At 38.3% G+C, this 24,037-nt stretch overlaps 1 protein-coding gene across 4 annotated transcripts in view; it reads left to right on the top strand.

Annotated features, from left to right (window-relative positions):
- The window catches only part of fmr1 (fragile X messenger ribonucleoprotein 1), a 69,759-nt gene that overhangs the window by 19,483 nt on the left and 26,239 nt on the right, over positions 1-24,037 (top strand). For all 4 annotated transcript variants that reach the window (XM_087991855.1, XM_087991856.1, XM_087991858.1 and 1 more), the window contains exons 2-10: positions 479-531; positions 2,224-2,317; positions 5,727-5,798; positions 6,772-6,920; positions 7,074-7,167; positions 7,271-7,387; positions 16,139-16,309; positions 21,656-21,734; positions 21,819-21,928. In XM_087991855.1, the coding sequence (XP_087847981.1) occupies positions 479-531; positions 2,224-2,317; positions 5,727-5,798; positions 6,772-6,920; positions 7,074-7,167; positions 7,271-7,387; positions 16,139-16,309; positions 21,656-21,734; positions 21,819-21,928 (939 nt within the window). The remainder of the gene's footprint in view (positions 1-478; positions 532-2,223; positions 2,318-5,726; positions 5,799-6,771; positions 6,921-7,073; positions 7,168-7,270; positions 7,388-16,138; positions 16,310-21,655; positions 21,735-21,818; positions 21,929-24,037) is intronic.

The following is a 24,037-nucleotide window of genomic DNA, read 5'->3' on the forward strand; positions in this document are numbered from 1 at the left end:
CAAGAACCCATTGGACCACTGTCTCTCTTTCTTGTATCATTCTGCTTTCATCACCTAGCAGTGGACAAGTAAAGGTGAGAAGTCTCAGATTTTGGTTGATAAATTTGATTCTGTGAATGTGATGAGTCTATGGGAAAGCACTGGTTCCCAGCAGTTTGCGAGAAGGTCTTTACTGTGTTACTTGGGCAGGGTGTACCTTTGTTAAAAAAGGCTTGATGCCAAGCCTATGCTGCATGCTGTATCTGGTTTTATTCTTGGTTTCCTTATTCTTGCTATCTGTGCTACTGTATAAATTTTCATCATGGTTTTCTTTAAAATAATCAGTGTCGCATTCATTTGCAAGAGCCTTTCACGTCACAATAAAATGCTGAGTTGGAACCTACTCAACAAACATGATTTGAAGTGTGTATCAGTCATGGTTATCCACAAACTGCATTTATTTTATCGCATACTTTTTATGTTTTTTTATTCTTTACAGGCATTTGTGAAGGATGTGCATGATGAGGCTTTAACTGTTGCTTTTGAGAACAAGTAAGTCCTTGTCTTGCATGGTATTTCCTTTGTAACATTACTGCATCTTGTTAGTTTTTGAAGGAAAGTAACGCTTTAATTGAGAGTAAAAATGTAAGTCGCATGATTGCCTTATTTTTGTTTTTTTGTTCCGAGTACTAATTTTCTGAATAAAACTTAGTTTGCTTTCTCCCCCAGGAATTTTTCCCCTCCTTTTAACAGTCCAAATATTAATTTTCAACCATTCGTTTATAGTGCTTATCAGCTGTGTTTGAATCCAAGCCAAGCCCAACCTAATTTTTATCCAATATCCATGCATACTTGCATTTCTAGCATTTAGCAGATAGCATTGAGAAGTTTTGCCAATTTTGTTCTGCCCTGATCTTTGAATGATGCAGCCATTTGCAGAAATTCTAATACTACTTTGATCTGGTACAAATGGAATTCTTCCCTACTAGGGAGTTTTGTGAAAACCTTTTTTTAACGAATGAATTTGCTTTGATATAAATTCAGGTTCCTTTATTTGCCTATCAATTCTCAGGGTGATCAGACTGACCTCCGATCACTTGAGACTCTTTAAGCTGGTTATGATGTTTTATGTTCCTGGCAATAACTTGCTACAACTATTTTTAATCCTGGTAGTTTTTCTGGAGAAAATGTAAATCACTGACTCACGTCGTTTCACAATAACAGTATTTTCTTTTACAGTACTTTTTTTTCAATTAGGTGAAGAATTTAGCCAACTACCTTTTTAAAGTTAATAAAACTGCTCTCATTTCTCGTGTCATCAAATGAAAAAGTAGGACATCCAATCCTGATCTAATAAATGGTCTCAATGCAGGGCATGGGTTATGTTCCAGAGCACTGGATGGGATGCATCATGAGTGGTTTATATTTGGCTTTGAGATGTGGGTGGTCACTAACAATGCAAAGTATTGTTCATTCCTAGTTATAAGTCACCATATTGTGTGATTCTGGGACATCAAGACAAAGTCAGGTGGGGTAGTGGATTCTTCTCTTAAAGTCGTTATGGTAGCTCTCTGCTAATTTGTGGCCTGACATGAATCACTGCATTCAGTTTCTCAACTTGGCTTGTTAGGAATATGGACTCTCAACTGGCTTTGTTAGACAATTTTCATTGTGTTATTGCATTCTCTTTTGATATTGCTACCCCTTCTGTTCCCATTTTGCAGTCTAATTTTGCAGCGAGTTAGTAACAGGAATGCACAGGGCTAAGTGCAATGTGCCAGAGATGCTTTCATTGTTTGGGGAGTGTTCTAGGTCCTAGTTTGGCAATCCTCGTTGTGTTGATGGGTCTGTGCCCAGGAAAGGTGACAACAGGCAGATGGCTGTAGGGGAGGCAGAGGTGGAAGTGTAATAGTGAGTCAGGAACGCTCTGGGAGAGAGGAACTAATGCAATGCAACATTAGATATGGGAAACACCTTCTCCAGGCAGTTAGTGCCACTTCCTCTCATTGGTGAGCTTTGATTCGAGCACGTTTTTAATGGGAAAGGACAGGACTCGCTATATTACAGGAGCAACACTAAGCTGGCAAGCCCTGTGCTTTTGAAATATTTATTTCAAACAAGAATGTGGGCAATTTAAATCTGCGAGCTGAAATACAAATCCAAACATCAAGCCAGTTTGTTATATCACTTGTTACTTAGAATCATTTTATTCTCTGATTCGACTCATTTAAATCCTGGTTTCAGTTGGCAGCCTGAGCGGCAGATTCCTTTCCATGATGTTCGATTTCCACCACCAGCAGACTATCACAAAGACATTAATGAAGGTGATGATGTTGAGGTATGTGAATATCCATGAGTGTGTTGTGTTACAGTACCTTGAAGTTCCTATAAGTTAATGAAGGGTCTACCCATGAAGTTAACCTAATGTATCTGAATGCTTGATATTTTAAACTTAGCATGGGTATTATTTAATTTGAATCTTCAGAAAAGCCATTTTTTACAATTGTGTGACAAAACCTTAACTTTCAGAAATCTGATCTGATCTATCTAATATGAATAATTAATGAGAGACAATCCCATTTATAAGCTTAGTCTGCATGATGGGCATTTTAGAACTAAATTTAAGTTTCATGCTGCTAAATTAACTCTATTTTCTTGTCAGTTAATGCTTTACACCGCAATAATCACTATCAAAGTGCTTCATTGGATGTACAGCACTTTGAGAAATCCTGAGAGTCACAAAGGTGTTATGGAAAAGCATGTCTGCCTTTCTTTTCTTGCTTTAAATATCTCCAGTTGAGGAGCCTCCACTCGTAGATGCACTATAAACCATTGTTAAAACTTTCTTGGTTCCATGTTATATTGTGCATTCTGCATTGAACATTCTAAGATGATTATCCTGAAGTGTGAGCTTTAAACTGGGATCTCCTCTTAACTAATTAGATACTTTTTCCTTTGGCTGAGAATGTGAAAATCGGAATACTAAAAATTATCTTAAGCATACTGTCCTTCCTTTCCTCTCTATTATTTTCTTCATTTATTAAATGTATATCTAATTTTGCCTCGATCTCAATACCATTTGGGCATTAATAAAGCCGACTAGATTTTAATACCTTCCTTCCACATTTATTTATCTCAAGAGGGTTGGAATGTAAAAGCAGCGATGTGCTACTGAGATTTTATAAAGCTCTTGTTAGGCCCCATTTGGAATACTGTGTCCAGTTTTGGACTCCCACACCTCAGGAAGGACATACTGGCACTGGAGCGTGTCCAGCAAATGTTCACACTGATGATCCCTGGAATGGTAGGCCTAACATATGGTGAACGGCTGAGGATCATGGGTTTGTATTCATTAGAGTTTAGAAGGTTGGGGGAGATCTAATAAAAATTTACAAGATAATGCATGGCTTAGAAAGGGTGGCTGCTGGGAATTTGTTTCTGTCAGGCAGGGATACTAGAACCCCTGGGCAAAGCCTTAGAGTTAGATGGGGTCTTCAGCCAGAGAGTGGTGGGCTGTGGAATTCATTGCCATGGAACGCACTGGAGGCCAGGACATTAAATGTCTTCAAGACAGAGATTGTTAAATTCCTAATCTCGCAAAAAATTAAGGGATACAGGGAGAGTGCGGATAAGTGGAGTTGAAATGCCTATCAGCCATGATTGAAAGGCAGAGTGGACTCAATGGGCTGAATGGCCTTACTTCCACTCCTATGTCTTATGGTCTTATGCTGTCATCCATGGAAAAAGTGTGTTGCTATTCTTACAGTTGATTCAGACTGAACACAAGTCATTGTGTTAGTTTTTAGGTGAATTGTCATCCCTTTGCATTTTTTTCTCTTCAGTGTTTAAACAATACTGCATTTATTAAGCTGAAAAGATTTTGGAATGCTACCATCTTGATATATTTTCCACAGTAGAATGGCATGCCTCTTTTCTGATATTGAATGGCAAATGGGAAAACTGGATTTCTTTCTTGAAGGACATGAGCGAATCTGCTGTTTTTCTTAAACAATATGGTGGCTAATGTGGCCATTTTTCTGGTGGTAACTCACAAATTGCCATAGAATCATACAGTAAAGAAGGAGATAAAATTTTCTAATTATGCCCTTGCCAGTCCTTTACAAGAGCTATTCATTTAGTTACCCTGCTTTCTTGAAAAATTTTCCTATTTAAAATAAGTGCTTTTCAATCAGTTGCACAGTGTAGTGGAATTTGAATTCATCGCATGAGTTTTTTTCGTTACCTTAACTACACTTCATTGAACCCATCTGCCTGCCAACCCACAAGTTATTTATTTGCGGTGAGAAAATGACATTCCTAAATAATTGTGTCCTGGAAATATGTATGTAAAGAAGTTCCAGGTGGTCCTACAGAGTAAAAGAGGAATTATGGACATTAGCATTATCGAGTAACAACATTTGTGCATTGTATTGATGACCTCTCTGCACCTGGGGCTGGAAGAAGTATTCTAATCCACTGTAGCCAATTCCAATGGTGTTTCTTAGCAAGGGCAAATTCTACAGCATTCTGATGTGGTTGAGTAAGCAGAGCACTTGAACCAATTAAATACTATTGCCTGTTTAAAGAATGATACCCAGTTTTGTGTGGGCTTGCCCTCGGTTTGTTCAAAGAAAAGAAAGGAACCAGTGTAATTTCTCATCATTTTTTCTTTTGTGTCCTGAAAATGGTCTAATCACTGGATTAGCGTAAACTACATGAACTAGACTTGGGGTGTCTTTCAAGTGATCTCCATTGGTTGCTGAGAATTAACTGGGACTTTGTAGTGCTTGTAAACTGAACCTTAAGATTTAGCATTAGACATCCAGCCGTCAGTTTGAGTCTGTGATGGCAATTGAGGGACAGTCAGGAAAAAGAGACGATGAGATGAAGAATCTTAAGATTTTCAACAGTTGCAATGAACATTACCAGAAGCCCTCGCTCAACTTGTAATCAAATTCTAACCTCAGTCTTAACCATTTTCTTTTCTGCCCACTTTGTGCATTTCCAAACCTAATCCCCACATCTTAAGTTTGGCTGATCTTTCATCCTTCTAGAATTCCAGACTTTCTAATTTTCCAGACTCCTCCTCCTTGACCTTCTTTTTCGCATGTGCTGTATGTCCAATCCATTATTCATCCCTGCTTACCTGTCTGTCACTCCAGTTCTTCCACTTTCTCACATGCATGTTCCTGGACAGCTTTTCCTGCCTTTATGGGTTACCCTTTACCTTATAAAAACTAAGATTAAAGATTGATCTAATGCCCAGAGCGAATGTAGTTGATAGACTTGCACAAAAAAAAGGGGAAAGGAAGAAATCTCACAAAATGATAAAAAGTTTGGTGCCAGTGGTTGGTAAGATAGAGGGAAAGCAAAGATTGGCAAATATTAGGAGAACAAGTGCTCATTGTAGGATTTCTTTGTTTAATTTGGGGAATGCCTTTGTTGGAATCCACATTTTTTTAATAAACTAGCTGGATGACAAATCAGCCATGATTTTAAGGAGCTAAAGGTCCTTAGTCATAATATTATAATGCATTTACAACAAGTACATTACCAAAGGTGTAGAATCTCTCTCACCCCCCTCTCCAATCTATTTGCATTAGGCTTATTTCTGACATTTTATCAGATGTGTAATAATAACCTAAACTTTTATCAATGTCAAAAGGCCATGCTTTTGTTTTGTTTTTTTTTACTCAATGTTTCTTAAGTTGCCTTCTCTAAATTAGGAATTGTACTTCTTTTCTCAGGTGTATTCTCGAGCAAATGAAAAAGAACCTTGTGGCTGGTGGTTGGCAAAAGTTAGAATGATGAAGGGTGAAGTAAGAAATTTGTTATGCTTGTATTCAGGTTTCAATTTAGTATTGATTTCATTGATATTTACAGTGCAAATTACACTTGATTTTAAAATCGAAATCTATTTGAAATGGTAGAAAATATTTAGAGGCACTTTTCATTCTGAAGATGTCATTATGTTTTACAAAAATGCACGTTTTAAATTATATTACTTGCTGTCCCTTTTATATTTTGAAACTTGGCTTTAATCCTGCATGTTATTTTATTTGGACTTGTGAATTAAATCATATTGCCATCACAAAATCGCAAGCTGACAGTTGTAGTGGTATGGTGGGTGAGTGGGGGAATTGAAAATTGACACTCGTGACACCTTCACATGAGGAAACTATTTTCATAAAATTTTTATTTTTTTCACAGTTAGTCTCGTGCAGTGCAAGCTAGATAATGTAAACTACTTTTGGGCGTGTATGCTAGATATTTGGTGTCTCATAACAGTAACCATTCAGTGAGCATTAAGTTAATGGCTTACTATCTGCTCTCTATTATAACTCTATAAATTTGTTAAATTGTGGCATGTTGGTGAAATTTGCTTATTTTCATAAACATTCTCATTACTGATTTGAAATTTTCATTTGTTTATTTACAAAGTTTATGTTTAAAAATAATAATGGAAATTGCTTCTTTAGAAGTAAAAAGAGTAACAATAGCATCGATTATGTTAGAGAGTAAAGTAATCCACATTGCTATTGATGACTTTTTATTAAGCCTTCTAGGGCTTGGTGAGGTGCACGTTAATAGCAAATATAGTCCCAGCAATTGTTGCAAGCATCACTTAGTTGTTGTCATCAGTACTAAGTTGTAAAGGATTTTTCATCCACATGTGCAGCACTTTCATTCAGTTTTCTTTTGCGCTTTTGACTAAGTCTGTTTGTCGTGCATTTATGTCAAAGAAAGCACATATTTGAAGAAATGCTTTTTAAAAAGAAAAAAATTATTCAGTTTTATGTTATAGAATACGCCGTCTGTGATGCCACTTTCAATGAAATAGTTACAGTGGAACGACTACGACCTATTAACCCTAATAAACCTGCAACAAAAAGCACATTCCACAAAGTAAAGCTTGATGTTCCAGATGACCTGAGGCGTGCGTAAGTAATATTTTAATATCTTAAAAATAAATTTCAGAATTTAATGACTACCATATTAAATCTCGACTCTGTGTTTAATAATTAACCCTTAATCTGCTTTGTAACCTTAACTCTCATTCACTATTTCCAATTGTGTATTTCAATTATTTCTAGATGTGCCAATGAATCTGCACATAAGGATTTTAAAAAGGCTGTTGGCGCTTATTGTGTGTACTTTGATTCAGAAAGTAATCAACTAGTTGTTTTGGTATGTCTGAGATCTTCTTTCTTGTTGCCTTCACAATGCTTTCAGTTTTGAGCTTCATTGTACTGAATTTATCCTGATATCATGCTTCTTTACCAAACCCCAGTCCACCAACGAAATGACAGCAAAGCGAGCAAGCATGTTGAGTGACATGCATTTCAGAAGCATCCGTACAAAGTTGACACTGATGTTGAGGAATGAAGAGGCCAGCAAGCAGCTGGAGGTATGTTTGGATGGAATAGTTTTGTTTTCAAATATTCCCTTATCTAACAATCTAATGTTTGTTAGGGAGTGGACATCTCTAATGAAAGCTTACTGTAAAATACTGGTAGGTAGGAAACGAAGGTACCTTCTGTGATTAGTCATGTTTTCACTCCATTCTCCTTTCTCACCCCTCAAAGTCTGAAAAGTTATGAAAGATTTGCAAACCAACTATTAGAAACTAATGGTTTGTTGATAGCGATAATCAGGCCAATGTTGCTGAACTACATATTGGTAACAGTTATGATTCCCAGCTATGGGACATGATAGATCCCAATGTGAGTTCGGACTTGATCGAATAAAGGTCTTACTTTAATTATTATTTACTCTAGACATCAGTCATTGAACATATTTACAAGAGGCTGCCGATATACATTTAGCAAAATAACATTAGTTCCTTTCACAAAAGAAAAATGCAAACTGGGCAGTCCTAAATAAGAACTATTTAAAATGATGTTGTGGTTCTGTTCACCGAGCTGGGAATTTGTGTTGCAGACGTTTTGTCCCCTGTCTAGGTGACATCCTCAGATCTTGGGAGCCTCCTGTGAAGCACTTCTGTGATGTTTGCTCCGGCATTTATAGTGGTTTGTCTCTGCCGCTTCCGGTTGTCAGTTGTAGCTGTCCGCTGCAGTGGCCGGTATATTGGGTCCAGGTTGATGTGTTTGTTAGAATCTGTGGATGAGTGCCATGCCTCTAGCAATTCCCTGGCTGTGCTCTGTTTGGCTTGTCCTATAATAGTAGTGTTGTCCCAGTCGAACTCATGTTGCATGTCATCTGCGTGTGTGGCTACTAAGGATAGCTGGTCGTGTCGTTTCGTGGCTAGTTGGTGTTCATGGATACGGATCGTAAGCTGTCTTCCTGTTTGTCCTATGTAGTGTTTTGTGCAGTCCTTGCATGGGATTTTGTACACTACATTGGTTTTGCTCATGCTGGGTATCAGGTCCTTTGTCCTGGTGAGTTGTCTGAGAGTGTCTGTTGGTTTGTGTGCTGTTTTGAGTCCTAGTGGTCGTAGTAGTCTGGCTGTCAGTTCAGAAATGTTCTTGATGTATGGTAACATGGCTAGTCCTTTGGGTTGTGGCATGTCCTTATTCCGTTGTCCCCTGGTAGCGATACGATGGGTCTGAGTGGTATGTCTGGTTTGTGCACTTTAGGTAGTCCATTGAATCTGGCATTCATCCACAGATTCTATCAAGAAACACATCGACCTAGACCCAATATACCGGCTACTGCAGCGGACAACTGGAAGCGGCAGAGACAAACTATTATAAATGCCGGAGGAAACATCACAGAAGCGCTTCACAGGAGGCTCTCAAGCACTGAGGATGTCACCTAGACAGGGGACGAAACATCTGCAACACAAATTCCCAGAACCACAACAACGAGCACCCGAGCAACAAATCTTCTCACAAATATTTAAAATGATCTTATAGATGTCACATTCATCCTTTTTACCCATTTAAGCACTTTGTAGACACTCAAACTGACGAGTCACCCATGTCTCCACAATAAAGCTTTCTCTCAGTGCTGTTTTCTTCAGTTAATGTCTCGTCCAGATACTCTTAAATAAACTGCTAACTCAGTTCACATATTACTTGTGTTCCTTAAACTCACCGTACCAGCATTGTAGGCTGTCTTTCTCTTTGATGCTTTGTCCTTCTGGAGTTTTTCTCTTAATGTCAAAGCTGCTAAGGATTTCTTTTCAATCCCAGTTGCTTAGAAACTGTTAAAATTCATCCACAGTAAAACCTAAGCACTCATCAAGAGAGCTTGTTCATCACACCTTCCTGCAGAATGTTGCAATACAAAGATAGACAGCTGAATCAAATCAGCCTTCCTACTTCAGTATTCACAATATAGTAGAATTAAAACATTCACAGACCTTCAAAATTTGCATCAGTGGTTCCTAACCAGACTTTTAGAAGAACTAATCCCAGATTTTGTGAATGGTCAATTCTAGACACTGGGTTTATATCTTAAAAAAAGACAAAACCAATTTATTACTAATACACTAAGTTTAGCAGTGTAAAATTAAACAGTAAACTAGTGTTATTAGTATCTATGATTTAAACATGATAACCTTTGTTTTCAGCGCCATTCTCACAAAAGATAGACCAACAGTTAAGGGATAAATTATATATAAAGCAAATAACAAAACTGGACAGATGATTTCAGCAATTTTCACAAGACATTATTCCATAGGAATATGAATGTTTCTTGGTTAATTTTCTGAAGATTTCAATCAGTGCCACCTTATCAGTTCACTCTGAGGTTTCATGATGCTTATGATTTAGTTTTGATGCTATTTTCTCTAGTTAATGCCTCTTTCTGAGACACTTAAATAAGATGCCAATGAATTCCACTAAGTATTTAATATGTGTTCCTCAAACGCATGTATTCATATATTGTATGATATCATTTTCTCTGACTTCTCAATAGCCCTCTCTTTCAGGACCTTTTTCTCTTTATTAACTGCTATGACATGCGAGACCTCTTGTTAGCCCGCATTGCTTGTAAATTATTAATAACTATCTCCTCTGATGGGGATCTTTTCTCTTTGAAAGAACCTTCACACTACCTGCCATTTATATTGTTCCTACTTTTTGTGTTAGTAAACTCTTATTACACAACAGCATTTTCTTTTTCTCTTTATTTTTCCTTTCCAAACACACTGAGCAATTGACATTAAGACTTTAAAGATCTAATTAAAATGCATGTAATCAAGACAAATCTCCAGACACCCAGAAGCCACTCTCATAACAAATCAAAAACAAAGCTTAAGACCATGTGTTTCTCCTTCTTACCAAACAGTATTGAAACAAAAGTCAAACTTAAAACTATATATCATTGCGCCACTTCAGAAGCTAATCTGACCAACAATAATCATAACTTATGAGCTTCCATCACAGTAACAATACAATATTTGAAGTCTGTGGGTAATAAATGCACCTCGAGCTGAGTAACAATGACTAGCGAGGTGAAGTTTTAATTGCATTGCAAATTATTTCACTGACAGCCCATTGCAATCTATAATGGCACCCATACGCTTTTTTTTGCAGTAATGGATGGAAATCGGTACTTTCCAACTGATATAGTACTTGTGATAGTAAAGGCAGAATTTGAAAACTATTCTAATGGTCATGAAACATCTGTCAAGGTCATATATTCTCTGCAGTTATGTAAACCAAGTATAAGAGTTCATACATAGTGTGCATTTTTGTCATTATTTTCAGAAATTAAATTACTGGGTTAGTTTCCTGCACCGTTATTCAGAATGTGAATTTGCTGAGAGATATTGGTGCTTTTCAAAAAAAAATTTCTTCGTCATGTATTTCTGAGGAATCTGTTCCTAAATTTTAAGATACAGTAACTTATGGTTCTGCCTGCCCTTCTCTCTTTCGGTTCTCGTGGATGTCGTCTCAAAATCTTGCAATGCTTCACCAAAATGGCATTACTTTTTGTCTATAAGTTTTAGTAATGATCATAAGATCCTAGGGGTATGACAGGATAGATGTGAAGAGGATGCTTACTCCACTGAGCAAATCTAGAATTGGACATCAGTTTTTAAAAGTAAATTATCACTCATTTAAAACCAATGGGGTGAATTTTTTTCTTCTCTCTTGAGTGTCATGGGTCGATGGGACTCACTTAAAAAGGCACTGGAAGCAGGATCTTTGAACATTTTTAAGGCAGTGGTGGATAGAGTCTTCATGAGGGAAAAGCTGAAAGATTATTGGACTAGACAGGAATGTGAATTTGAGGTTAGATTTGCATCAGCCGCAAGCTTATTAAACAGCAGAATGAACTGAAAGGTTTGAGTGGTCTACATCTCCTTTTGGTCAGTTTTTGTGTGTTTTAATAGGTGTAGGAGTAGGCCATTCGAGCCAGCACCACCATTCGTTATTATCATGGCTGATCATCCACAATCAGTATCCTGTAGCTGCATTACCCCCATAACTTTTGATTCCACTATCTTTAAGAGCTCTGTCCATCACTTACTTGAAAGTATCCAGAGACTTAGCCTCCACTGCCTTCTGGGGCAGAGCATTCATATATCCACCACCTTCTGGATGAAGTTTCTCTGCAACTATGTTCTAAATGGCCTACCCCTTATTTTTAAACTGTGTCCTCAGGTTCAGGACTCACCCATCAGCGGAAACATGCTTCCTGCCTCCAGAGTGTCCAATCCTTTAAAAATTTTATATGTCTCAATCAGATCCCCTCTCATCCTTCTAAACACAAGCGTATACAAGCCCAGTCACTCCAATCTTTCAAAATATGAGACTCCCGCCATTCCAGGAATTGACCTTATGAACCAAAACTGCCCTCCCTCAATAGCCAGAATGTCCTTCCTCAAATTTGGAGACCAGAACTGCACACAATTGTCCAGGTGCGGTCTCACAGGCCCTGTACAGCTGCAGAAGGACCTCTTTGCTCCTATACTCAAATCCTCTTGTTATGAAGACCAGCTTGCCATTAACTTTCTTCACTGCCTGCTGTACCTGCTTTCAATGACTGATGTAGAAGGACACCTAGAGCTCGTTGTACTCTCCCCTTTACCTAACTTGACTCCATTTAATTTGCCTTCCTGTTCTTGCCACCAAAGTGGATGATCACACAATTATCCACATTAAACTGCATCTGCCATGCATCCGTCCACTCACCTAGCCTGTCCAAGTCACCCTGTATTCTCATAAAATCCTCCACACATTTCACCTTCCACCCAGCTTTCTGTCATCAGCAAATTTGCTAATATTACTTTTAATACCTTCATCTATATCATTAATGTATATTGTAAACTGCTGAGGTCCCAGCACCGAACCTTGTGGTACCCCACTGGTCACCGCCTGCCATTCCGAAAGGGACCCGTTTATCACTACTCTTTGGTTCCTGTCAGCCAGCCAATTTTCAATCCAAGTCAGTATTTTGCCCTCAATACCATATGCCCTAATTTTGCTCACTAATCTCCTATGTGGAACTTTATCAAAGGCTTTCTGAAAGTCCAGATACACTACATCACTGGCTCTCCCATGTCCATCTTCTTAGTTACATCCTCAAAAAATTCCAGATGTTTAGTGAAGCACGATTTGCTCTCCGTAAATCTATGCTGACTCTGATCTGTCTTGTTATTGCTATCCAAATGAGTCGTAATTTCATCTTTTATAATTGACTCCAACATCTTTCCCACCACTGACGTCAGGCTAACACGTCTATAATTCCCTGTTTTCTCTCTTCCTCCTTCTTGAAAAGTGGGACAACATTAGCCACCCTCCAATCCGCAGGAACTGATCCTAAATCTATAGAACATTGGAAAGTGATCACCAATGTGTCCACAATTTCTAGAGCCACCTCCTTAAGTACCCTAGGATGCCGACCATCAGGTCCTGGGGACTAATCAGCCTTCAGACCTAACAGTCTATCCTTCACCATTTCCTACCTAATATAAATTCCCTTCAGTTCATCCATTGCCCTAGGTCCTTCAGCCACTATTACATCTGGGAGATTGCTTGTGTCTTCCCCTTTGAAGACCGATCCAAAGTACCTGTTCAACTCTTCTGCCATTTCCTTGTTCTCCACAATAAATTCACCCGTTTCTGTCTTCAAGGGCCCAATTTTAGTCTTGACCTTTTTTTTACTTTTCACATATCTAAAAAAGTTTTTACTATCCTCCTTTATATTTTTGGCCAGTTTGCCTTTGTACCTCATTTTTTATCCACATATTACCTTTTTTAAGTTATCATCTGTTGCTCTTGAAATATCTCCCAGTCCTCCGGCTTCCCGCTCATCTTTGCTATGTTATACTTTTCTTTTATCTTTATACAGCCCTTAATTTCTCTCATCAGCCACGGCAACCCCTGCCTCCCCTTAGGATCTTTCTTCCTCTTTGGAATGAACTGATCCTGCACCTTCTGCATTATACCCAGAAATACCTGCCATTGTTGTTCTGTTGCCATCCCTGCTAGGGTATTGAACCACTGAACCTTGGCCATCTCCTCCCTCATAGCTCCATAGTTTCCTTTGTTCAACTGCAATACTGACACTCCCGTTTCTCCCTTTTCCCTCTCAAATTGCCAATTAAAACTTATCGTATTATGGTCACTACCTCCTAAGCTCCCTGATCCCTTTGAGATCCCTGATTAAATCCGGTTCTTTGCACAACACCAGATCCAGAATTGCCTTCTCCCTGGTAGGCTCCAGTACAAGCTGTTCTAAGAATCCACTCAGAGGCACTCCACAAACTCCCTGTCTTGGGGTCCAGTACCACCCTGATTCTCCCAGTCTACCTGCATGTTGAAATCCCCCATAACAACTGTAGTAATATCTTTGTGACCTTTTGTTTGATCATGGGAGCATCATAACCTGATTGCATGCTCATTTGGTTTCCATTTGGAATCTTTGGAAATGTGATCCCATTGCCAGCTTATCTGAGATCAGCAAATGGATACAAGAAATCGTATTCCAATATAGATCTACAGAGCCTTGGAGCTCTAATCTATTTTGTTCTGGGTTTTGAAACCATTGATGCTAAGCATTATAGGAAAATAAAGCATGCACTGTGGGCTAATGTTTGCTTCACTCCTTACTGAAGAAAACTGAAGTGATACATGGCTTCTTGAATGCCACACCATCAAATCTATGCTGTGTATGAAATAATCCAAGCATAGTACTCAACTTTATTTTCAATTATCACACCCTACTTTCCTTTGCGGATTATTGACTACAACCCTAATTAAAATTTGAAAATAAAGCCCTGAAAATCTCCTACATTTTTGAAATCATTCAATTTAAGTGCAAAATGTTCAACTGACAAATTACCTTCTCGTTTTGTAATTGATCAGGACAAGAGAGACCACTGCAATGTGTTTGCAGCAAGCCAGGCATCAACTACAGTGCCTTTAGGTAGTAAGTTCAAGAATCGTGACTCAGTGATGATGAAGGAACAGCAATATATTTATAGTCAGGTTGTTTTCTTCCTATTTGCAATAGAGGTCACAAATTTGTGAGATGCCGTTATAGAAGCCATGGTGAGTTGCCACAACTCATCTTGTAAGTGATTCATAATGCAGTCACAGTATGCTTGTGATGGAAGGAATGAATGTTTAAGCTGGTTGATGTGATGCCAAGCAAGCAGGCTACTTTGTTAGGATATTGAGCTTCTTGAGTGTTGGAACTTTACTCACCCAGGTAGACGGATAGTATCCACCATGCTCCTGACTTCTGCCTCATAGATAGTGGAAAGGATTTGGGGAATCAGAAGGTGAGTTGCTCACTGCGGAATTTACAACCTGTGACCACTATACGTATAAATATATGGTTGATTCGTTTAAATTTCTGGTCAATATTAATCCCCCAAGATATCAACAAGGGGAGACTGAGTAATCATGATGTAATTAAATGTCAAAGTTAAGTGGTTAGACTCTCTTATTAGATATGATCATTGGCTGGCACGTCTGCTATTTACCATTTAATAGCCCTGGCTTGAACGTTATCCAGATCTTTGCAGCATGTGGGTACAGATTCTTTCACTGCCAGTGGAGATATGAATGGAATTGATTGCGGCTATTAGCAGCGAATATCGCTTCTTCTGACCTTATGAAAGGAAGTTTGTTGATGAAGACTGAGGACAATTCTTTGAGGAAATCCTGCAGTTGAGATATTGGCATCCAACAATTGCAACCATTTTCCTTTGCTAGGTATGACTTCAACAAGCGGACAGTTTTCCCCCTTGATGCACATTGATTTCAATCTTACTAGGGCTGATTAAAGCCGCAGTAGCTGCATTAATGTCATGGGTAGTCACTCTTACTTCACCTCTTGAATTCAACTCTCTGTCCATTTTTGGGCTAAGTCTGTGTTGAGGTCTGAAGTCATCTGGCCCAGGCAGAACCCAAACTACATTAAGCACGTAATTGGTAACTGTTACTTTATAGAAGTTTGAGTGTAGGTTGATGGGTTAATAATAGGCCTTGAATTAATTTTCAAAATCTTCTTGACAGAACGTAGCTGGGCACTTTTCCATTCTATATGATGGATTCCTGTGTTATTTCAATCCTGTAATTATGCATCTTCGGTACTGAGCCGTGATATTTTTATGGCCTGTAGCATTTGCAGCATCCAGTACACTCAGCTGTTCCTTGTTTATCACTTTTTCTGGTATAATATACTCAAATCAATTGGCAGATCTTAGAAGGATACGTCCGATTAAATCTTTATTTGCTGTATATGAAAGTCCAAAGTATTATTTTGTGTGTACTTACTGCATAGAGAAGCTATTGTATGTATGTTACTATCCAACAATGAGCATGTGAAAAACAATAATGTAAGAAAGAATTTACCTACTGAAGTGATTGATGTATAGGCTTATTGTAAATTTTGAGACTCTATATCCACATGTAAAATCATTGTGGGTATCTACCAGGCAAACATAACATCTTGTTTATTTTTAACACATTCGCCAAAGTTGAATATACAGTGAAATTATTGAACTGGTAACATCTCTTGATTTGTCTAGGACTTGATGTCAGGTGATCACGTGGACATTACAACACCAAAATCTCTTTACCCAGAGAGTTAGAATTCTGAATTTGTCTAGCATTAAGAGGATTGTTAAGGAGCTCACTATACTTGCTTAGCCATAATGTTTTTCCAAGTTACATGTTATAAAGAAGATATTCTCCTGATATTACATCTGTTTGTGCTTGTTTTAATTTTGCAGAGCTCTCGACAGCTTGCATCACGCTTCCACGAGCAGTTTGTTGTACGAGAAGACCTCATGGGTCTCGCCATCGGTACGCATGGAGCCAACATCCAGCAAGCTAGGAAAGTGCCAGGCGTCACTGCAATTGAACTGGATGAAGAGACTTGCACTTTCCACATCTACGGTGAGGTGGGTTCCTTTAGAAGCTGTAATAAATGCAATCGGATTGACAATTAATGGGTGGAGCTGCTGAGTTTCATTTATTTTCATAAACCCATTGCATCAGTTTCGACTGAAGAATATTGCTGAAAGAATGAAATCAATTTTTTGCAGCAAATCAACATTCCGTCTAATTGTTTTCTCTGCTGCGTAGACCTCCAAAGTCCGTGCCCAGCAGTAGCTTCTGGAATTGGCATGCATCTAACCTCTAAGTTGCTGCAAATGCACTAAAACATCTCGATTTCTCTGTACCTTGGATTCTGCATCCATTCTCCATCTAAGTAATACCAAGTTTTGTATTCTTCCTGCCAAACTGAGCAACTTCACATTTGCCCACATTATGCTTCCATCAGCCAGATCTTTGCACGCTCATTGAACCTAGCTATATCAATCTGCATTTTTGCTACATCATTTTGGCAACATACTTGTTACCTATCTTTGTATCATCTGCAAATTTAGCCACAATATCTTAAATTCTCTCATCTAAGTTATCGGTGTAAATTGTGAAAAATTGAGGGGTCCAGCACAGACCACTGCAGAATATAATCATAGAGACCCTTGGGGTTTGCGAGCCTCTAAGCTTTGCAATTTGCTCTTTAAATCTCCTCTCCTATCTATCTTCCTTTCTTCATTTAATACACTGTCAAAGCCTGTGCCTTTGACCAAACCTATGACTGCTGTATTTGGCAAGGTATCTAAATTGCTTTATCGCTGTCCTTCCTGTAAAGCATTTTGGGACACTTGATTATGTTGTGGTGTAAAGATGTATCATAAAATAAGCTGCCGTTTATCTCCGCAATCTTTACCAGTCATTTTATAGTGTGTTCCTTGTGATGATATCTCTACGATGTTGGGGAAGTACAGAAGTTTGCCCCAGTGATATTCAAAAGAGATGTGTTTGTGTGTCAAATTCAGAATGGTGCCTGATAAGGAATTGCAGTCCCGTTGGTTTGCTACAGTTGTCCTCCTTGGCAGTAGTGGTTGCAGTGAAGGATAGGCCTTTTGAAGTAAACTTGAACATAGCAATGCATGGTCCATCTGGCTAAAAGGAGGAAGGTGGGAGACTGATGAGACTAACGAGTCCAGTTTGAAACCTGAGGGGATCATCAACTGACATTACGGGGTCTCATCACCTTCCATGTTTTAACTAAAGAAGGAAGCATAATTACTGGAGACAAATGAGAGTTTGTGGGATATCTTTCCAAAGAATGTCATTCTGTTTTGGTTATAATTATTTTTAAGTTGTGGAAAAATCATAAGTAGAGTACTCAATGAATAAAAGCTGACAAGCATGGAATTGCACAGTTCAGTCAGAATTCCCATTCTAAGCAACAAATGTGAAAACTTTGACCTTGACCAGAAATAATAATATATTAGATATTCCAGTTTTGTTCAATTAGAAATAATTGTTTCTTCTAAGCTACATAATGCTAATTTCAAGTCTTGCCTAGTCAGGACCAAATGAATGTAGCAAACATCAAGTAAACCTTTTAAAGTTTTACATTTTGCTTTGAGAAAAATTGCCCATGAGTCTCTCTCAACTGTACAGTATGCAGAGTGTATAAGAGGCTATTATCAGTGGCTAGATGATGCCCCTGAGCTATTCCAGACTTTAAGCTTATAATCTCAATGTAATCTTCAGCACTGACCAGAGTGCTGCATTTTCGAGGTCCATCAAATGATATATGAAACCAGGATCTGGTTTTGCTTTTTCAGGTGGATGTTGAAGTTCCATAGAGCTAGTTAAAAACAAGCAAGACATTAGTTAATAAGATAATATTCAATTAACCATACCACATCTGATCATTTATCCCACTGATGTCCTAGGATCCAAAATGACAATAGTGGTTGATTACAACATTCCACGGTTTTGACATGTTTTGAGATATGATAGAGAATAAATGAGAGTTTTTTATTTGTCTGTTATTTCTTTTTTTGAGGCCTAATGTGTTTTTGTTTTAGTGATGCAAGTAAACTGCTTTGGGTGTACAGATTGAAGCCAGGAGATTTTGCCTGTTAATTGTGGTGTCACGCTTTAATTATTGGGGGCAGCATGATGGGGGCAGAGATGAAAAGAAAAATGGGGATAAAATATAGCAATTTCATAACACTGCAAGCAGATGCATTAATAAACAATCTCAGTTTTGAGTTTGTGACTTGTAGTGGTGATAGTTTGATTTTCTTGCTGTGAAACATAAGGGACTCAATTTTTCCATACTTAATTTTGTCAGGTAGCATAATGCAACTGTTAGTTGTTATGTATCACTTGGTGTTGCTTTCCTTGAGGAATAGTTTAGATTAGATTACTTAGTGTGGAAACAGGCCCTTCGGCCCAACAAGTCCACACCGACCCGCCGAAGCGCAACCTACCCAGACCCATTCCCCTACTTTTACCCCTTCACCTAACACTATGGGCATTTTAGCGTGGCCAAACCACCTAACCTGCACATTTTTGGATTGTGGGAGGAAACCGGAGCACTCAGAGGAAACCCACACAGACACCGGGTGAATGTGCAAACTCGACACAGAGAGTTGCCTGAGGCGGGAACTGAACCTGGGTTTCTAGTGCTGTGAGGCAGCAGTGCTTAACCACTGTGCCACCGTGCCGCCCACTAAAGATAGATTAGATTTTCTTTTAGATTAGAATACTTAGTGTGGAAACAAGCCCTTCGGCCCAACAAGTCCACACCGATCTGCCCAAGCACAACCCAACCAGACCCATTCCCCTACATTTACCCCTTCATCTAACACTACGGGCAATTTAGCATGGCCAATTCAGCTAACCTGCACATTTTTTTTGGACTGTGGGAGGAAACTGGAGCACCCAGAGGAAACCCACGTAGACACGGGGAGAATGTGCAAACTCCACACAGACGGGAATTGAACCCGGGTCTCTGGCGCTGTGAGGCAGCAGTGCTAACCACTGTGCCACCATGCCTTCTCGTGTGCCACCGTGCCTTCTTGAATAGTCTCTGGATTTTTCCTGAAAAATGTTTTGAAATTAAATTCCAGTTGATCCCAACCTAGAATAAAGATGGTTCTTAGTATCTTTGTCCATTCAAGCCATTGTACTCTTAGAAAAATATAATTTACAGGTGTGGCGATGTGTGACTGTATTGTCTTGGTCAAGAGGATTGATAAGTTTGTGAGCATTTCTAGTTAGTTTTTGCTCTGTTTTCTTTCTGTTTCATTCTGAAACTGTTTTGCTTACATTTAGTGAGATTATTTATCTCCATCGGAAAGTCCATCTCCAAATGAGTTGGCTATGGAGTGTAAATGTCATTATGCAAATGCTGAAAGCACTTTTCTGTTTATGAATGCCCCTCTTTAGGGGGAGCTGCCCCTTTAAAGAACAGGGATTGTAATCTCTTGGAAAAGTACTGGACAAACAGTTGAATTAATATATTTTCTTGGTTACATTTTAGTGGAAAAGAAACCTATGGGCAATGAGTATAGTGCCATTGGGCCTCGAGATTGCTAAACTAATGAATTGTAAACAGTATTTTCTTTCTTGCTGCGTTTGGCATTTATTGCTAAAGGAATAGACTAAGAAAGTTGGGAACTGTTGCTGCTACTGTACATGGCGTTATTGAGAGTGTATCTGCAGTATTATGTACAATTTTAGTTTCCTAACTTGAAGACTTATACTGAAAGCAGTTCAAAGGAAGTACACTTCATTGATTCTAGAGATGAGAGGTTTGGTAGTTTAGGGCTATACTGTTTGGAGTCAGAAGAATGAGAGCAGAGTTAAATGAGATATATAACATCAAGATGATTAACAAAGGAGATCGAGAAATGAAGTTTCTTCGGGCAAGCTAGAACAAGAGGTCATATTTTTAGGATCAAGTGTAACAGGTTTTATTAAAATGGATGAGAAATTACTTAAAGAATCCCAATCTGGGGGATTCATTACCTCAGAGTAGTGGGTGCTGGGACATTGAGTAAATTTCAGGAGGAGATAGATTTTTAATTAGTATTGGGCTTAAAGGGTTATGGGGAACTGGCAGAAAAGTGGAGCTAAGGCCGAGATGAGATCAGTCATGATCATATGAAATGGCAGAGCAAACTTGAGGGGCTCAATTTTCTACTCCTTCTCGTTCTTTTGTTCTTATTTAACCTGAAGTGATTTGCACTGTCGTAATTTGTTGTAAGGTGTTTTTTCTTTATCTTGGTTAGAAAGTTGGTAATTTGCTTCCCCTTCCCAGGAAATATGACTGAATCTCATGGAGTCATTCTAGTTGAGATTCAGAAGAATATGCCAGAGGGTCATTGGGTCTTTACAGCTGGCTCATGGGACAAAAGTAACCCTTTTAAAAAGTAACTTTCTATTCAGAGTGGCTATAGAGCTGGGGATGTGCACAGAATTTGGTGCCGGGACTCCAGGGACACAGTCTTATGTTAAAAGTTTGAACAACCAGCTGAGCAGGAGTTGAGGCAGTATGAGTCACAGTGGTTTTTGAGGAACATTCACAGGCTGGATCTCAGAACATGGAGTGTTGAAATCCCTTAGGAAGAAGACTACGTTTCACAGGATTTTGTGACTCAGTGATATTATTGACGTCTGAATGAGTTGCTGTCAAATCCATGAGATCTGTCTTGGTCACATTTACTGTTTATTAAATAGTGTGGTGTGTATGAACACAACTTGCCTGTTAATTCAGAATTATCTCAAATTCTGGATGTTACAGTTTGTGTAGGTTGTTTACTTTTCTGATTTTGTATGTCAAAATTTATTTTACATGGTTTAAAACTCTGCAAACCTATTGCTTTTCTCTAAGTAACTGAGATTTTAAACTTTGTCTTCTTTAAATAAACACGTTGCTGGTTCCTAACCAGATCGTAGCATGATTTAGCTGTCTTGTCAGAGATTGCAACACATGGCATGATGATCTCCATGACACCAAAATCATCTTAAAGATACTTTTATTCATGTTGATCTTTCCACCGGGACTTGCCCCTTTATTATGTGGAGGATGGTTTCTTTTGAAAAGTGAGGAAGCCTTTTCAAGAAAAGTAACTCATCTTCCTATATCTGCATGATGTTTCTCATATTCCTGTTATTAGTGAGATTTTGTAGTGTTGATGTGTGCCTACATGTCTCTCCTCAAGCTGGTTATTGGAAGGTGTGTCCCTAGCACCGTTCACTGATAGGAACCGATGCTTTTAATAAGGAGGAAGCAAACTGGTCAGATCACCCTTCAAATTGCATTGCAGTATAACTATATACAGAAATGGTAACGTTAATATAATTAATTTAGTTGAAATTAATGTTTCCTCTAGGCGACATTCTTCCTTTAATATCAATCTGATTTATAGGACCAGGAGGCAGTCAAGCAAGCCAGAAATTATCTCGAGTTTACGGAAGACTCTGTACAAGTACCAAGGAATCTAGTAGGTAAGTCCAATTTAAGAAATGCACCAAAGTGATTATTATTTATTTTTGGATTTATAAAATGGAACTGGTCCATTCCTTCTCCAGGAAAAGTAATAGGCAAAAACGGGAAGCTCATACAAGAAATTGTAGACAAATCGGGAGTTGTCCGAGTGAGAATTGAAGGAGATGGTGACAAAAAGATTCCACGTGAAGAGGTGTGTTGTGCTTTTGTTGTGATTATTTGACACATGGTATACTGCTTGTTATCGATCTAAGTCTGATGTCTCTTGATAAACTCTTACCATCCTCATCCTCCAGTTACCAAACTGAGCATCCCTTCCCACCCATCTACCTCAGGACCTGACACAATTGAAGAGCTTGGCATGTCCTGGACTTTCTCATTTAACTGCTGCCTCTCAAACTCCCCCAACCCCCACCAACACATTTGTTCAGCCCCTTGATTCATCTAGAAAGTTCAGCCTCACATTTTCCCATAAATTGCACCCACACTCCACTTGCTGGTTCTCACCAACTCCTAAGTTTCACTATATTAATATTGTGGAATGCACTACCATACCCCAAACGTGATATGAATCTAATACCTTTTATGTGCTATTAAACTTGCTAGAGGTACTCTAACCTCAATGTACCTGTTTCCAGTCTGCTCCTTATTACTTAGCATTTTTTTAAGTATAGCTTTTTGTAAAGAAAAATTATTAAATACACACAGTTGTTTTGTCACATGGACCTTAAACATTGCTAATAAGATGCATGCAATCAAAGCTGTCTTAAACTAAACATGACTGAAATGCAAAAAAAAAACAACTTTTGAAAGGAAAGAACAATTTATATCGCATGGGAAGTGGATGTGGATTGATTAAACTGTGGTTGGGTATGGAGGAATGGCTGGAACCGTTAAATCTTTGAGGCAACTGATTAAATTAAAAAGTGGCAAGTCAACTTTGCAAGTTAGTTTAACTTGCCTCAGACAGATCAGTTGGTTTTCTTGCATTTCAGTTCTGATGAGTAGAACACAACATGTTTTGACATTGTTTTGTTTTAGCTGTGATTAAATGATAGATGAATGTACATTGCAAGCAAGTTGCTTGTAACTATTTCACAGAAAATGTTAGAATTTGTTCTCCTGCACCAAATGAAGAATTTCAGGCAACTATATCATAAATTTGACTTTCATGGTTGTGAGAAAGCAGTTTCCCTTGTAATACATGACATAACATTTCTATCATTCTCAACCAATGTCACTAATTACTTTATCCAATGCCATAGGAATACTTCTGTGCTTTTTTTTTCCTGAAAGAAAACGTGTCCAGTCCATCTTTATATCTCTAGGATACACCTTTGCTATATTGAAATTGCATGCTCGAGCTTAAACCAAGGAGAAACTGAGTACTCTATATGAACACCAAATATTAGATGTGTGTGTCTGAAAACCCTTAACTGATTTACATGAACTCACTAAGTCTTTACTTAACAGCGTTTAGATGTTTACATCCTTACACACGGCTACATCGACATTTTAGGTAGAACATTTAGGTGTTATCTTCGACATAGCTTAAGATTCCTTTCCTTCCAAGGCAGCACTATCTCTGTCTTGCTGAGAGCAGTATCATGAGAATGCCAGTATGAATTTAAGAAGTCTGAGTTGGCATTTGATCATTATGCAACACCTTGGAAAGGTATTGTGCCTGAAAGGCTGGAGTCAGTTGCATCATGTCTCCAAGTGACATACCTCCAAAGGTTACATTTCAAAGTATCAGGTTTCCCTGAATAAAACAAGCTTAAATGGCTGAAATAACCAATTTTTTAACAAGTCATCATTTAATAATCTAACTGATGCAAAAAGGATAAATGACTGAAAAATGACAACAGGAAGCCATACTGTCTTTTATTCAGGCTTTCACTCTTGAAACAGCAAGTTATTACCGTGCTGGAGTTATGAGCTCCTATTAATTTATAGTTTAGAAGTTCAGAGGAAAATATTAAAAATGCCAAATGTTTAAATCATTCAGCAGTGAAGCCAGTTTCCTAGCCACAAAATCCATGCTCACCTGATTCAGGCCTCAGAATTTATCATTCTGGAAACTTTTTTTTTAATTAATCCAATTAAAATTAGCAATGCGCATTATTTGTTTCTTCATTTTTTCGTAGTTGTTAGAGGTAAGGATCTCTATTAGCATTTTGACCAGAAGAGTTTTTTTTTCCTGAGTCAGGGAACCTTAATTGAGATAAAAAGTAGCTTCAAATTGTCTTCCTTTTTAAAACTATCTGAAATTAACATGAGGAAATCTTACTATTCTTCTTAC

The sequence above is a fragment of the Chiloscyllium plagiosum genome, unplaced genomic scaffold, assembly GCF_037043375.1.
Source record: "Chiloscyllium plagiosum isolate Xiang-an unplaced genomic scaffold, Cpla_swu_hap1 HiC_scaffold_11, whole genome shotgun sequence".
NCBI lineage: Eukaryota > Metazoa > Chordata > Chondrichthyes > Orectolobiformes > Hemiscylliidae > Chiloscyllium > Chiloscyllium plagiosum.